The following is a 17811-nucleotide window of genomic DNA, read 5'->3' as shown; positions in this document are numbered from 1 at the left end:
TTTAAAAAGCACCTTGCAAAGAGAGGTTACCCTAAAGGGTTTATCAAAAAAACCTCGCGGAGGTAAATTTTCAAAACAGATCACAAGCCCTCCAACAAAAGAATAAAGAAAATAAAAGAATCTTGCCGTTTGTAACACAATATCATGCATCAGTGCCAAACTTAAAGGAAATCCTTATGAGCAAATGGCATTTAATAGAACAACAACCAAAGCTCAGAGAGATTTTTAAGGAACCGCCACTAATCTCATACAAGAGAGGGCGTTCCCTGAAAGACATACTCGTTAGAGCAAAACTATAACTGAACATGGCTAAAAACACGCGAGTGGGAGTCGCGCAGGCCTATCTTCATTCCTTTTTACACTGAGTATGCTTATCAGATAGGCCCCGTCTCACGCAGTGAGAAACATTCATTGCGGTTTACCACACCAGCTAAACATATGCTGTGCAAACTGAACGAAACAGAGAAGAAAACATACGTTTTCTTGAATACAACAATCAAAAGAGTCATTCTGACTCGGCAATACGCAAGAAAACAACATCACAATCCTACATGATCAACCATCTTAAGGTAACATACCAGCATATGTTTGAAATTCAACGATTTAGCCATCACAGAAAACACAACTCAAGCTTAACCTGCAAGGATCGAAATCACAGTTATATGATTGGTCAATAGAGGAACCAATAGGAACAAGGGATTTTCGATCCTTCCAACGAGTATAAAATCTCAAAGAGGAGCGCGAACATTTGAAATGATACCGAGAACTCATCTCTATCATTTCTCAAAAAATCGGCAACTGAAGAGATCCACAAGATTAGGATCGAAACCGCGGTCTTGCCTGACCATCACTAAACAGAACATGTTGAGAACTTTACTAACGTCAGAAGGACTACTAGCTGTCCCTGGCACAAGCAAAGAAAATGCCTCTGAAACAGAAGAAAATCCAATGGAAGTAACGGAACCAAGTGAAAATGAAGACGAGCTCCTTGCCGGGCCCGATGAGTCGGACCACGAGGATCTTGAAAGCAGCCAAAGGCCGCCAAAAAAACAGCAGTACAAGGAGAGCAGGAAAGAGCCAAAACCCATGCAGCAGAGCAGAAAACGCAGTTACAGCCAAACACTGTCAGCAGAAGAGAAGCTAAATCATGCCGAAAAGGCGATAAAAGCACTCAAAAGGCACTCCGAAAGAGGAACATGCCCGGAATCATTGAAGTATACGGCATGAGCTCGCATTAGAGTCAAAACTGACATTAAACGCATCCGCGAAACTGCGGAACAAGAGTTCGTTAAGGCTCTAACTCGTTTTCATTACCGCGAAACCGATCGTTTTAGATCGGAAATCAAGCGTGAAAAACGACCTAAAGTTCCAAAGAAAACCACCAACACTGATGTAACTAGATTTTCAAAAACCAAGAAAGTAACACACTCGATGAATAGAGAGAGCAATGAAACAATGAGCAATATCTACAAGATAGCAGAGAACCTAGAAAAGAGAATAGCCGAGTTCAACGATTTAATGTCAACTGTAGAAGGCAAAGAAAATAAACAATTTAAACAGTACACATGCCTGTTCTCTGAGTCATTAAATAATGACGGGGCCAGACGGAAACAAGTAACAAAACACTTGTCGAACAGAAAGCGCAAAGACCGCAAACAAATCAAAAACAACAGAAATATAAATGCACAGTTTGAGGCAAACAAAAACCACATAAAAAACCTCTCCAACAAAGATCTTACCAAAGATCAAATTAACTTATTAGCAAAAAGGCTTAAATTTATCCCTACACCCGTGACTAACGAAAAACAAATGCAACTACAACTCTTGCGTGACTTTGAGAATTTCGCAAGAAGAATGAGACTAAGATATATGTTTCACGGGCAGGATAAAGAACCACATCCGTTCCATGTCAAATCTACGTGGAAACCACCAATACAACGATCAGTTGCCCTAGAGAGTTATTTAGAAGAGGTTAAAATACAACTTGCAGAAACCAAACCCACAAAGCCAAAACATAATCTGCCAACAGCCGAACAAAAGGAACTCAAGGCCTTAAAGCACGACAAAGAGATCAACCTTAAAAAGGCAGATAAAGGGACGACCACTGTTGTACTCAGCATACAAGACAAAATCAAAGAAGGTCAAATTCAACTAGATAACAAAGAACACTACAGACCACTTGAAGAACCAATGGTAGAGGAGACAAACCGCAGAGTTCTAAAACTAGTTAATGAACTCTACCACAAAAACCACATAGACGAAACAACTAAAAAATGGCTTTGTGAAAGATCAAACCCGCCTCGAATTCCGGTCTTCTACACACACAATATCGGGATGTGATGGCCCTACAGAGAAACTATCATCATTTGTTGATAGAATTCTTCAGCCTATAGCACAACAGCAGAGATCATATCTCAAAGACACAACTGAATTCATTAACTTCATAGAGAGAACAAAAGCCCCAAAGGGGATTTTTCTTGTTTCAATGGACGTAACGAGCCTATATACAAACATACCACAGGAGGAGGGAATCCAAACAGTATGCAGAGCATACGATGCATTCTACGAAAATAAACCTCCTATCCCTACTCCACTACTTAAAGAAGCGCTCAGGCTTATTTTACAAGAAAATTCATTCCAGTTTAATGGAAAGAATTATCTCCAAACACATGGAACAGCCATGGAAACAAAGATGGCAGTCGCATTTGCCAATATTTTCATGGGCAGAGTTGAAACAGAAATCATGAGCCAAAGCGCAATCAAACCGCTCGTTTGGAAACGCTACATTGACGACATATTCTCCCTCTGGAACACCAACAGAGGAGAAATTACGCAATTCATTGAACAAGCAAAAAAACACCACCCTACAATCAAATTCACGGCTGAAGTTTCAGATACCGAAATAACTTTCTTGGACACCATTATCTACAAAGGCGCAAGATTCGAGACAAAATCAGTACTTGATGAGCGAACCCACTTCAAGCCGACTGAGACATTTCAATATACACATTTCTCGTCCTGTCACCCAACCGGTGTCAAAAGGGGATTTGTGAAAGGAGAGGCTTTACGACTTCTGAGTACAAACTCTTCTAAAACATTATTTGAAGAGAAAATTAGAACCTTTAAAAAGCACCTTGCAAAGAGAGGTTACCCTAAAGGGTTTATCAAAAAAAACCTCGCGGAAGTAAATTTTCAAAACAGATCACAAGCCCTCCAACAAAAGAATAAAGAAAATAAAAGAATCTTGCCGTTTGTAACACAATATCATCCATCAGTGCCAAACTTAAAGGAAATCCTTATGAGCAAATGGTATTTAATAGAACAACAACCAAAGCTCAGAGAGATTTTTAAGGAACCGCCACTAATCTCATACAAGAGAGGGCGTTCCCTGAAAGACATACTCGTTAGAGCAAAACTATAACTGAACATGGCTAAAAACACGCGAGTGGGAGTCGCGCAGGCCTATCTTCATTCTTTTTTACACATTTAAGCAAAATACTTCAAATGTTGTCTCTTGTCTTCCCAGATCGTTTTATTTCCTTTTAAGGACACGTTTGTTTCTGTTCGGATACTTTAGCTGAAAATGTAAGTTGCAGAACGTTCTACGTCCTCGAATTTACTTGTTAATCGCTATACGGAAATGCTAGTTCTTCCCTTTTTTCGCATTTTTAAAGACATATTTCCCCCTTTAAAAACGAAAGGAATTAGTTTTGTTCACAGTGTTACGAAATTTTGATCTCACATCTTGGCGAATAAACTTAGGTTTTCTCAGTTTACGAATAAATCCAAATGTTTTAGCCGATAAAGGCCATCCGAACAGATATCCAGTGGAAAATGAACCGTTACAATCCCTGATTCTTATCAGACATTACTGACGCTGACAAATCCGTGAGAAGAAATTCTCCTCAACTAGTCTGTTGCCGTTATCATATATGCCGACTGTCGCGGATTATCCGGGAGTCTACCGACACGGAAATTATCTTCCGGTCTAAGGTACTGGTCACCCTGAAATCTCCCATATAAAATCCACTTTTTTTTAAATCCACAAAATTCCGTTTCTTCTAATTCATGGTACGGCTACTAGATGCACTTTTGTCTATGTTTCACCCAAGCTTTTATAACGTTCAGACAGAAAGCACAGGAAATGGGTCGATTTGCCGGGAAAGTGGGGGGAAAGGGGAGGGAGAATTTAGGCTGGAAAGAGAAGAGATCTCCAGAAGATTTGTTGGTATCCCTGCGCTATCCCGCGACTAACACCACATTCTGTGAGGTGAGGGGAAGTAAATTTGCTGTGACTGACGGCTTCTTCTATTTCAGTTTTCTGTTTGTCGTGTTTTTCGCATTATTCTTAAGCTAGCTTCACTTTTTTAAAAAGGGCAACTGGTCTTGCTAATATCTTATGCCAATAAAATAATAACACAACCTTGTTCCCAGGTTCCTCTCTCTTCGAGGGAGAAAGAGAGAGGGCCCTGGGAACGAGTTTATTTTTACAGCACTAAAAAAATGGCGAATGCAGCTGTTGTTTGAGTTGCAGCGCTCTTTTCGCCGGACGAACTACCAGAGCCGAACGGTGGAAATATTTTGGAGTGTTGAATAACAACAACCATTTCGCTGAAAAAATTATTGCTGTTTACGTATATTTAGAATTTTTTAATTTATGACCGTGTGAATGTTGCAAATTGAAAAAAACGTAATGTGGCTACATAAATACTGCCAAATTGTGCCCAATGAATGCCCACATTTTAATTGCGATAACCTACAGACTCACAGACGCGCTGTTGAAACAGCTGACAGGTTAAAATGGGTATATTTAAGCAAGTACGCTGGTAAAACTTTGTTTTTTGCAGTGTAGTCACCTCGAAATCTGGTTTGTAACCTGAAGGGCACCACATCTAACAAAAAAATTAAACAACGACCGGTCTCATTAAAACCCAGTTCGTTTGTCAGTGAAGCAACTGCGTTTTCTGATTTGAAGCCGTTTAGGAAACAGCCAAAAATGGCGAACTGGACTGAAAATAGGAACTTTACGAGCACGCTGAGACAAGCAAACATAATTCCAACAGGAGTAGCTGTATCTTACGCTACTTTGAACGTTTTTCTTTCCATCATTGCGTCTCTGGGTAATGTTCTGATCCTCAGTGCTCTTCATAAAGCATCTTCTATTCATCCACCAACAAAACTGTTATTTCAATGTCTGGCAGCAACTGATCTTTTAATTGGTCTCGTATCACAACCGCTCTTTGTCATCCTCTTGCTGAATGCTGGCGGCATAAAGATCAACTTCAACTTCAACTCCATTCAACAGATTATTCAAATAAATTATGGTTCAAGCTTTTTTCTTTGCGGAACGTCGATCGCGACCTCGACCGCCATCAGTGTTGACAGGCTTCTCGCCCTGAAGTTGGGACTCAGATACAAAAACGTCGTAACACTGAGGCGAACTCGTGCACTCACTGTTTGTATTTGGCTATCTGGGATATCAGTTGGATTTATTTACTTCTTTTGGATTCATTTGTTACATATCTTCTTCGCTATAGCAGTTGTGCTTTCAGTCGTCTTTTTATCTATCTCAATATTCTGTTACACGAAGATAATTCTCACATTGCAGCAACACCAAGTTAAGGTGCAAGACCGCCATAATCAGCAAGGAATGACGCCACAGAATGTCGGAAAATACAAGAAGACGGTTTCTAGCATAGCATGGGTGCAGTTGGCATTGGTTGTTTGTTATGTTCCCTTTTTAGTTTCCATCATAATAATCAGAGTAAGTGGATGGACTGGTGTGAGAGGGGAAATCGTTTGGGCATCTACAGGAAGTCTTCTTTACTTAAATTCGTCTCTCAACCCGATTCTTTACTGTTGGAAGATAAAAGAAGTAAGGCAACTCGTGTCAGACACATTAGGACAGTTTTGTTGTTCAAGTAATCGTTGCCTTTATTAGGGACCGAGGAAGATAAGCGGAAACCCGGCGCAACGATCGTTTACAATATTAAAGCAAGGGTAAGATAGAATACTGATAAGATAGGCTGATCAAAAAGAATCAATGGAAACAAACGTAACCAGACAAAACGGTCTATCACGGAAGGTTTACAACTGAACAAAAAGGCCTATCTGTAGAAACAACGAGCCGAATAGTTGGTAACGAGAGCGAAGCTTACCGACTCTGGGTTCGTTTAGATTTTAGAAGGGACGCTGACAATGCTGAAAACTTGTTATGAAAACAATTTACTTTTGAATACATGCATTCGCAGACCAGCGTTTGGCATCTGTTTTATTGTTGTTTGTTTTAAACCATTGGGGTCTTCTGCAAAAGGACTATAACCGGCAATTATACCTATGTACGTGCTAATTTATTCATCCTTCGGTGTGCTTGCAATTCATTCATGTCGGCTGGTTAATGAATAAGAAAGCTGTGAGTGATCGTTAACTAGACAATAAGACATTGTGTAATAAAATAAATAGGTACACTGGCCTTGATACAAGGGTATAAAAACATAACAACAGCTCTTAACAATCTATGGCATTATATAAAGAAATGAAACAGTTCTAAAAATATTACAATGGCAAACACCTGCTAGTTCACTGAATGTTTGTTGAAGAACACTTTCCGGACTAATTGGTTGTTATTAAAAAGTAGCTTATCATAAAAAGGGAATTCCACATGTTTGATTGGTTTAGCGGCTGGGTATAAATACCATGCAAATACGGTAAGAGTACGCATATTTGAAATAAAGAAAATATTTCCAAAATTAGCAAGATATAGGGATTCGGTCGTGTTGTTTTTAATAGAACAGTTGTGCATCCGCGCTTGTTCGATACAAGTATCATCTCGTATCCAACGCACGCTGGTAGAGTAATTGTTTAATATGACAGTTGACTGTAGCAAGACAGCGAGAAGGGGGAGGGGGTGGGGGTGGGGGGCGAGAGGCACTCAACGGAGTTTTTTTTTTCAGGGATGCTCCGCCCCGAAACCCAAACCCTTATTCTTTTATATAACATTTTTGACAGAAAAGGTAACCCCTTTTGTAGTGCTGTAAAACCTTTCTATATTAGCCCTAACAAACTAGACCTTAAAACAAAATACCCCAATAAAACAGCTCCCCAAGAAAACAACGTCAACACGTAAACCCCCGACAGAGTATCATTGATGATCCTTCCTTGAAAAAACAAGAAATCTGCAGCTGCCTTACCCATCCCTTCTCACCTGAAGAGGCCTGGGCTCCCCTTATTTATTTTCTTTGTTTCCGAGCTTGGGAGGGCTTCGTAAATCGGTCAGTGGGGCGGCAACGCCAACGAATTTCAACTTGTTCAACTTGTACAAAAACGCAATCTGCCCAGGATCCAACTTGGTAGGAGTGGCGTTCAAGTTAAGCAAGAACGGAATGAAAAATTAATTGTCGTGTGCTTTCGTTTTCCACAAAACCTTGAATTTGGTTCATTCACCTCGTTGTTTTGCAGCAAGAGAAATGTACCAAAACTTAAAACGCACGTGCAGAGTGATTGTTTTTCGACGTCAAACCTATTATTTTGAGATGTTGTCGTCGCGGTTGCCATCGTCGTAGCTTTTAAATTAGCGACCTTAAGATTTGACTACGAGTACGAGTTCGACTTTTCAAATCTAGTTTACGTGGTTTAGATAATCGCTTCTCAAACTCATTAATAATTCATCAAGAGAAAACAAAGAAAATAACTACCGTGACCGTGGTTTGGATATGTGATCCTAATTACCATAAAATTTTGCCAACTTCAGCCTTGAATTTTTCAAAGAATTATTGATCATTTGAGAAGCCACATTAAACACTCGAAAGTGTGTTTAATCGGCTGCGCCTCGTTTTTTCAACCTACCTCTCAGTGTTTAGATATCTGATGAAACTCACCTTCTCGTGTTTGATATATTACTTTCACACCAATCTTGTTTCTAGTATCTCCCTATCTGCTGGAGAAAAACGGAAAAGAGCGAGAGTTATGGGGATGTGCCTGATTTGAAATTTGAAAGTCATACTCCATCAATTCTACAAGTACCTTAATGACAACAATCTTTTAGCCAATTGTCAATCTGGCCGTTCAGATCTCTTCATAGTACACTAGCAACTTTCCTAGAAGCTATCAACAGCTGGTCTGTCAATATAGAAAATGGTTTCATCTTAAAGAAGGCTTTCGACACGATAGACCATAACATCCTTTTAAGCAAGTTAGTTAACTACCGAGTTCATAGTAATGATGACTTTTGTGAACGTTGGTAATTGGCATAAGAGAAAAAAAAATTAAACACCGCATACAAATAAGAAGGATGTTTTATCGACCATTTGATAGGTCAATAGGCTTATGAATTATTACACCAAGGCGGAGCCGAGTCCTTATTCTACTGATATGGTTAACAGCTATGCGTCTACACGGCAATTACTTTTACACATTCCGTCTCAAACAAGTTAATAACATACGATACTGCATCTTCAGCTGGGAACCTGCGTTTGACAGTCTACAAGCTCAAAGAATCTACTTCGTGGCGATATCAGTTATCTTAATTGTCATCCCCTTGGCAGTCATTACGGTTTTGTATTCACTCATTTTCAGGTCTATAATAAAACAGAGATCACTTTGGAAAACAGTGTCCTCATTCAGAAGGCAAAGGCGAAAAGAAGACACTAAGATCATTAAGAAAATTCTGGCCATCATAGTTTTATTTGTTATGTGTATACTTCCTGTAGATATCACTGGATTGTTACACCTTTTTGCGTGGCAGGAAAATATTCCTTGTGGAATAGACCATTGGAGCTTTGCAGTCAAGTTCATATTTTACTCCAACGCATCGCTTAATCCATGCGTTTATTTTCTTCTGAATGAAAGATATCGTCAGAGCCTTTGGAATCTTCTAAAATGTCGGGATTCCCAACCAGAGAGCCAAGCGACGATGTACGACATAGGCCTACGAATGTTAAAGTGAATATGTTTCAATTCATGTCGAATCGTTCAAGGGTCGAGTGAAAGCCAAGTTTATATTTTACTCCAACGCATCGCTTAATCGATGCATTTATTTTCTTCGGAATGAGAAATATCGTCTAAAATGTCGGGATTCCCAACCAGAGAGCCAAGCGACGATGTACGACATGGCCCTACGAACATTAAAGTGAACAAGTTTCAATTCATGTTGAATCGTTCACGACTTTTTTTGTAGGGTCGAGTGAAAGTAAAACAATGGTTACTCTTCGGCCAAAAAATTATATTTACGGTGGTTTTTCGTGGGATTCTGTGAACAGTTGTCAAATTGGAATCCCTAGCAATTCGACTATTTTAAAAGAGCCATAACATAGCTTTCAGGTCATATCCGTCTGGAAAGGATTCCGAATCAAATTAATTTTCTCCTTCGATAATTGGTGAAATAATGTATGCAAATTTTATTGTCTCCTTTTCAGCCTTTTGGGAAGAGCAGCATGCTATCTGCGTTTTGTGAGATATTTGTGATATGTGCGCTTCTGAATGATAAATCACTCATTTACTTGTACAGTATTGTTATTCAACTTCCTTCCGAGACTGGCGCACATTTATAACAGTTGATCTTGTAAAAAGCATCCTTACCTTCTTTAGCGCTCAAGTAAGTTCATCTGTGTGAAGTAAAATTATTTATATTTGAACTGGCACCGTTACTATTAGTCTTGTGGTTCGAACCAACCATGCTGGGAAATAAAAAGCAACCATTTTATTGAATTTATTTCTCTACTCAAACTCATGCTGTGTTTACACTCGAGCGTTTTACCGAGGTATTGGAGTTTATTTACCTAGGTAAATATTTTGCGTATGTAAATGCCAACTGATACCATGGTCGTTCGATCAGCCATGTGTTAACGTCGGTAACCAAGGTCGAGATGACAGATATATCAGCTTTGCGGTCGCATAGTATTTCGCATTCCGTGGTGTCCAGATTGCGTCAGTCTCATTCGATCATGTTTTCGCAACTTCATTTTCACGTTTGTTTTTTATCTACCTACGAGTCATGGCAAAAGACAAAGACATTAATCCTCACGACGACGAACAACACGAGAGGTAAAGTTAACATCATTGCATTGCTAATTTGTTTGCCAAATCCCGACCAACCACTCGGACAATGTAATCAAACGTACGTCTAGATATCCTGAAGTTCTCTTTCCACCAATCTTCAACGAAATTTCCGTTCAAAAGGGTTTCAAACCAAAATTAGTTTCTCGGCCATGACCAGGCGCCTTGTCTTTTGAAGAGCAATTTGAAGGAAAATAAATCGCTTCTTAAGGTGCTGCAAAAGCAAAAGCCGCTGAAATCTTGAGACTTGAGTTTGCAGCTCAAGAACAAGAGAATGAAACGAAAGGACTACAAGAGCCACAGCTTCTCTTATAAACGCGGGCATTTTATGCATGGATTTTAGAATTTGCCGCCATTTCGATTTGATCGTGATCTTGATTGATGACAGGTTTACCTCTGTTATTTGAGCCAGTATAAACAATGTACAAATGTACCAAGGTTTTGTCAGTAAATGATTACCCCAGTAAGTGTCCAAGTGTAAACACAGCATTATTCAGGAATAATCTCTGTAACAGTGTGCTTTTCTCACAGATCAAAGATACTGAGTCTCAGGTTTTCAGATTGATCACTCAGCGAGCTCTGATGGGTTCATCTTATTGCCAGGCACTTTTTCAGTTAACAATGAAGTACGGAAACGTTGAAATTTTTCTCTGGGTTTATTTTTAGGGCTATTTTTCAAATTAAAATTAAAATGCTAAAACTTGATTGAAAATTTAATAAAAGTAAAAGTAAACTAACAACGCAAATTAATTTCAGTAACTAAAAATTGAAATTAAAATCAAATGCGTTTCAAAAACTACCATAGAATGGAAACGAATTGCATTGCTTTCGCAAAACAAACATTAAATAAAATCCAATGAAATGCAAAAACAATTCTTATTTTCCCCTTGGCCCACGGCTATCAATACGATGATTCCCTGCGAGTGGCGCGGTGTTCTGAAAAACATGTGGTAGCGAATATGGCGCAGTGGATGGAGTTTGCGAACAAGCAGAGGGCGAAAAGGACTAAAACGGATAATATAGTGAATAATTTCAACCAAGAAGAGGTCATTGTTCAGAAAATCAGTTCCGTAGTAAGTCAAAAGCGGCAAAAGTATAGTCGTGTTGGCACAAGAGAATATGTTCCGTTTGACAGCTATGATGAGCTTAATGTTCCGATCGAATATCACTGAGTCTTTCCAAAAGTTCTCTTCTAACCAAGTAGATATAAAGACATGATTTGTGATATTTTAGCCGGAGAACGTGGCCCATCATGTAAAAAGATGGGACAAATTCTACAACCCAAGGTATTCTGTGTGGGGTTTATTAAAAAACAGGACCCTGCAGAAGATGAGGAAAACGATACCGACCCGGACAGGGAACAGGTACGCAACAGCAAAATGGTCGTGGGTTCATATACCACGAGGTTAAGGATTTTTCTTTGACGACGTCAATCCACATTTCCTTCGCAGGGCTAGCAAGCCCGGGGAATTAGTAGTACAGCAGTCCTGATGGCACTCATTAAAAATAACTTCACTCGATATTTATAGCAAAATGGTGTGTTTCGTGGGCATGAACTAAAACCTGAAACAACCAAATGAAACCACCTAGACGAAAAGTAATACCTTTAAAACTTACCGAGAAGGGGCTAAAATATAACGAAGCTGTGGGTTTTCGTTGTGTAAACGTCTTTGCTTGTATTTAGCATTGAACAAATCAAAATCTAAACAGTAGCCCTGGGCCACTAAACTATGAAGTGAGCTGAATCCGGCCAACTTAGCAGAACACCAGAGGCAACTTTTTTTCTGTGATGTGAACTCTAGCTGCTTCGTAAAGTACTCCACAAGATTTTTAAGTGTGGAGATAAGTCAAGTGTTTATTGGTTCGGTAATCTTCGTCTTTTTGGCAGTTGTCGTTCGGAGGGGTGAATCCGCGCAACACTACAGCTCGCTACAAGACGACAGTTTCGAGCATAGCATGGCTGATATTGATCGTTTGTCATGTTCCGTGCTTTATTCCATTATAATCGTAAAGATAAACAGATGGGAGGGAATAAGCGAGGGTATCTTTTGGTTCTCTTCAAGAAGTTTCCATTTCGAAACTCGTCTTTAAATCTGTGATTCTTTACTGCGGGGAGATAAAAGAAGTGAGTCAACTCGCGAGGAACACATTAAGACGGCTTTGTCGAGTTAAGTCATACATGTCTATACTCTGTCATAGAAAAGAAAAAAGACGAGTTATATTGGTTTGTGTTGGATGAAAACACAAGTCAGTAACTCAACCTTCGTAATCTTTTTACATAAACCACTTTATCCTTTTAATAAACAAACTGAAGGGTCTTTTTTGTAAATTTACACGAAGTATGCGTAAGAAATGAACGAGAACGAGAATATTTGAGCAAAGAACTTAAAATGCTGTCTCCTGTGTTCCCAGATCGTTTTATATCCTTTTAAGGACACGTTTGTTTCTGTTCGGATACTTTAGCTGAAAATGTAAGTTGCAGAAAGTTCTACGTCCTCGAATTTACGACTAGTTGGTCGCTATACGGAAATGCTAGATCCCCCCCCCTCCTTTTCGCATTTTTAAAGACATTTTTTCCACCTTGAAAACGAAAGGAATTAGTTTTGTTCACAGTTTTACGAAATTTTAATCTCACATTTTGGCGAATAAACTGTAGGTTTTCTAAGTTTACGAATAAGCCCAAATGTTTTAGTCGATAAAGGCCATCCAAACAGATATCCAGTGGAAAATGAAACGTTATAACCCCTGATTCATATCAAACATCGCTGACGCTTACAAATCCATGAGACGAACTTATCCCCAACTAATCTGTTGCTGTTATCGTATATGCCGACTGTCTCGGATTATCTGGGAGTCTACCGACACGGAAATTATCTGCCGGTCTGAAGTACTGGTCACTCTGAAATTTCCCATGTAAAATCCACTTTTTCTTTAAATTCACAAAATTTCGTTTTTTCTAATTCATGGTTATTCATGGGCGGGAAAGAGAAGCGATTCAGCTCCAGAAGATTTGTTGGTATCTCGGCGTTTTCCCGGCTAACACCACATTCTGTGAAGTGAGAAGAAGTGAATTTGCTGTGACTGACGGCTTCCATTATTTCAGTTTTCTGTGTGTCGTGTTTTTCGCATTATTCTTAAGTTAGCTGCACTATAGTTTTTAAAAAGGACAACTGGTCTTTCTAATATTTTATGCCAATGAAATAATTGCACAACCTTGTTCCCAGAACCCTCTCTCTTCGAGGGAGGAAGACAGAGGGCCCTGGGAACGAGTTTGACAATTGCGGCACTAAAAGATGGTGAATGCAGCCGTTATTTGAGTCGCAGCGCTTTTTCCTCACCAGAGCCGAACGGTGGAAATATTTTGCAGTGTTAAATAACAATAACCATCTCTCAGAAAAAATTATTGCTGTTTACGTACATTAAGAATTTTTTAATTTATAACCGCGTGAATGTTGCCAATTGGAAATAACTGCCAGATTGTGCCCAATGAATGCCCACATTTTAATTGCGATAACCTACAGACTCAAAGACGAGCTGTTGAAACAGCTGACAGGTTAAAGTGTATATTTATTAAATGGCATATTTAATTAAGTAAGTACGCTAGTAAAACTTTGTTTTAGCAGTGTAGTCACCTCGAAAGCTGGCTTGTAACCTGAAGGGCACTACAACTAACAAAAAATTAAAGAACTACTGGTCTGATTTCGTTTGTCAGTGAAGCCGAACTGCGTTTCTGATTTGAAACCGTTAAGGAAACGGCCAAAAATAGCGAACTGGCCTGAAAATAGGAACTTTACGAGCACGGTGAGACAAGCAAACATAATTCCAACAGGAGTAGCTGTATCTTACGCTACTTTGAACGTTTTTCTTTCCATCATTGCGCCTCTGGGTAATGTCCTGATCCTCATTGCTCTTAACAAAGCATCTTCTATTCATCCACCAACAAAACTGTTGTTTCAATGCTTGGCAGCAACTGATCTTGTCATTGGTCTCGTATCACAACCGCTCTTTGTCATCCTCCTGCTGAATGCTGGTGGCATAACGAACAACCTCAACTTCAACTTCGTTCAAAAGATTATTCAAATATATAATGGTTCAAGTTTTGTTCTTTGCGGAACGTCGATCGTGACCTCGACCGCCATCAGTGTTGACAGGCTTCTCGCCCTGAAGTTGGGACTCAGATACAAAAACGTCGTAACACTGAGGCGAACTCGTGCACTCACTGTTTGTGTTTGGCTAGCTGGGATATCATTTGGATTTATTTACTTCTCATGGCTTTTGGATCCATTTGATACGTATAATTTTCGCTACAGCAGTTGTGTTTTCAGTGGTCCTTTTATCTATCTCAATATTTTGTTACACGAAGATAATTTTCACATTGCAGTAACACCAAGCTAAGGTGCAAGACCGCCTTAATAAGCAAGGAATGACTCCACTGAATATCGGAAAATACAAGAAGACGGTTTCTAGCATAGCGTGGGTGCAGTTGGCATTGGTTGTTTGTTATGTTCTCTTTTTAGTTTCCATCATCGTAATAAAAGCAAATGGATGGACTGGTATGAGAGCGGAAATCATTTGAGCATCTAGAGGAAGTCTGCATTACTTAAATTCTTCTCTCAACCCAATTCTTTACTGCTGGAAGATAAAAGAAATAAGGCAACTCGTATCAGACACATTAGGACAGTTTTGTTGTTCAAGTAATCTTCGTTGCCTTTATTAGGGACCGAGGAAGATAAGCGGACACCAAGTATATCAATCGTTTACAATATTTAAAGCAAGGGTAAGATGGAATACTGATAAGATAGGCTGTTCGAAAAGAATAAATGGAAACAAACGTGCTTGAAATTCATTCATGACGGCTGGCTATTGATTAAAAAAGCTGTGAGTGATCGTTAACTAAACGGTAAGACATTGTGTGATAATAGCATACAAGGAAAACATAAACACATTTTTTAATACACAGACTTGAATGCTTCTCGTTAAACAACAATTTTTTTAATTTTAATTCTAGGAAAGTCAAGCTCCGTTTAATGCAGTTGGAGTAGTACCATGGATGATTCGCTTGAGAACTCAACGAACCCAAACCCCACTGGACCCAAATGCATGCCATTCACAAAAGATGAGCCTATGGAAAAAAAAACTGGTCAAAGCAGCTTGTTACTCTATCATTATGCTGTTTTCACTGCTCGGAAATTCTGCACTCATCGCCATCATTGCCAGATACAAACATATGCAAACGACTACCAACTTGCTAATCGCAAATACGGCCATCTCAGATTTAATGGTATCGGCATTCGCCGTTCCGCGAGAGCTCGCGCAAATCTTCACCGGCGTGCAAACATGGCTGATTGACGAGACTACTGGATTCATTCTATGCAAACTTCTTTATTTCTTCCAAGACATGTCCACCGCTGTGTCGATTCAAAGTATCTTGGTCATCACTGTAGATAGGTATGCTGGAGTGGTTCAGCCATATCGAGACCCCATCATTACACCTAGGAGACGAGTTCTTATTCCATTAATATGGTTAATAGCTATGGGTCTACACAGTAATTACTTTTACACATTGCGTCTCAAACAAGTCAATAACATACGATACTGCATCTTCAGCTGGGAACCTGCGTTTGACAGTCTACAAGCTCAAAGAATCTACTTCGTGGCGATATCAGTTATCTTAATTGTCATCCCCTTGGCAGTCATTACGGTTTTATATTCACTCATGTTCAGGTCTATAATAAAACAGAGATCACTTTGGAAAACAGTGTCCTCATTCAGAAGGCAAAGGCGAATAGAAGACACTAAGATCATTAAGAAAATTCTGGCCATCATAGTTTTATTTGTTATGTGTATACTTCCTGTAGATATCACTGGATTGTTACACCTTTTTGCGTGGCAGGAAAAAATTCCTTGTGGAATAGACCATTGGAGCTTTGCAGTCAAGTTCATATTTTACTCCAACGCATCGCTTAATCCATGCGTTTATTTTCTTCTAAATGAAAGATGTCGTCAGAGCCTTTGGAATCTTCTAAAATGTCGGGATTCCCAACCAGAGAGCCAAGCGACGATGTACGACATAGGCCTACGAATGTTAAAGTGAATATGTTTCAATTCATGTCGAATCGTTCAAGGGTCGAGTGAAAGAAAAACAATGGTTGCTCTTCCGAAAAAAATGATTTTCGGTGGTTTTTCTTGGGATTCTGTGAACAGTCATCAGATTGGAAAAGTTTCCTCTTTTAAGCGGACACAGCAGCGGAAACATCCTCACCGAAAATTTCTTTATCGCGGATGTCCTGATCAATTTGTGGGGAACTCTGGGCTTCGATCGGCGAACTACTCTCCAACACCTGTCGACAATTGATGGCTTCTCGATTGCTGAGAATTTCGTCCTTGTCCTGATAATGCTTAGGCACAAACTCAAGTTCGCCCTCTGCGTGATCCTTGTCACTCTCATCATCTCTCCCTTTTCCATATCCAGTGGTCCGGGGCTTGTCTTTAGTTGTTTTGTATTTTTTGGTGAGATTGCTCATTTTATTTTTGCATTGCTGCGCTGTCTTGTCGCTTAAAACATGTTCTCGCCTGCATCTCTCGTGCAGTTGCTTTGCAATAGATTCCCATTCTGGCGAATTATATGCTTTATAGCGAAGCTTCTCTTCGTTCTCACCGAACAACTCGATGAGGATTTTTTCTTCAGTTTCAGTCCATCGACTGGATTTCTTATTCTGCGCGGCGCTTGATAAATCTTCACTAGTGGAACTAGTGGAACCCGAGGACCTTGAGCACATTGAGGCGCCATTATTTGCATAGGCATTCCACAATACTGCGGGGGAAATTCAGCTGGTTGCTCATACGCATATCTAGAGTACGCATGGTTATATGCGTAGAGACGTGGATATGCTGAATATGCAGCATCCTCCCTGGTGGGAAAATAAATGAACAATAATGTCAATAATTACACAACGAAGGATCAAAGTTTGTCTAGAGAAAGTTGTAAATGATACTGAGAATGAAAAATACAATGCCTTCTTTTACCATTTTACCGAGGTATTGGAGTTTACTTACCTAGGTAAATATTTTACCATGGTAAACGCCGCCCGAGACAATACAAAGTTAAAGTTACCGGATACTTTCAAGAGTCGTTTTTTCTGCCAAAAACATTTTAAGGCCAAATTAAACATTACTTGTCTCGCTTCATTTTCAAAAAAAATTTATATATATTACAAATTTTGATGCGTGCGCGAATTATCAAGAAGAAAGTTTTTTCATATGAAATTCTATCACCCGCTAGAGTGCTATAAGCCAATTAAAATGTGTCAGCGTCCGGGCTTCCCGTGATGTTTTTCGCGGTAAAACATCCGGAGTCGTTCATTTCATGTCGCCTCTCTTCCTCTTTTGTTTACGCTTGCAACTTGTGATTTATTCACACCAAGTTTTCGCTTGTATTTGTTTTTCGTATCGTGTATGGCGAAAAATAAGAAGGGAAAGAGTCCGTGGTTGAAAACTAAGAAGAAAACTGGTCCTAAGAAAAAAAAGAAGAAAGTTTCCGATGAATTAAGTATGGCGCAAAACTCTTGCCGAAACTCCATAGCGCAGAAGCCCAGGTACAATATAATAATCGATATATCGAGTTCTTTAAACACGGAGCGATCCTATAAGACCAGGCTGAACCGTTCAGACTGTCAATCAAAAATCCCAAACGCGCGTATCGGATTGGCTGATTACCAAAGGTCTTATTTTAGCAACGTTCAAGTTTCCGCAACTTCG

At 39.5% G+C, this 17811-nt stretch overlaps 1 protein-coding gene and 1 pseudogene across 1 annotated transcript; both read left to right on the top strand.

Annotated features, from left to right (window-relative positions):
- The first annotated feature begins 708 nt into the window (after positions 1 to 708).
- LOC146486317 (uncharacterized) lies at positions 709 to 3478 on the top strand. The gene has a single exon (XM_085096212.1). It carries the CDS (start codon positions 2486 to 2488, stop codon positions 3419 to 3421), a length of 936 nt encoding a protein of 311 aa, XP_084952338.1. The 5' UTR covers positions 709 to 2485; the 3' UTR covers positions 3422 to 3478.
- Positions 3479 to 15099: 11621 nt separating this feature from the next.
- Positions 15100 to 16487, top strand: LOC146486316 (QRFP-like peptide receptor; annotated as a pseudogene).
- Positions 16488 to 17811: the final 1324 nt, after the last annotated feature.

This window comes from Pavona decussata, unplaced genomic scaffold (genome assembly GCF_977016875.1).
Source record: "Pavona decussata unplaced genomic scaffold, jaPavDecu1.1 SCAFFOLD_21, whole genome shotgun sequence".
Classification (NCBI taxonomy): domain Eukaryota; kingdom Metazoa; phylum Cnidaria; class Anthozoa; order Scleractinia; family Agariciidae; genus Pavona; species Pavona decussata.
The sequence above is the reverse complement of the archived record's forward strand: the minus strand, read 5'-3'. Positions and strand labels throughout refer to the sequence as shown.

Coding starts and splice junctions, on each gene's coding strand:
- LOC146486317 (XM_085096212.1), top strand. CDS start 2,486: ATGGACGTAACGAGCCTATATACAAACATACCACAGGAGGAGGGAATC.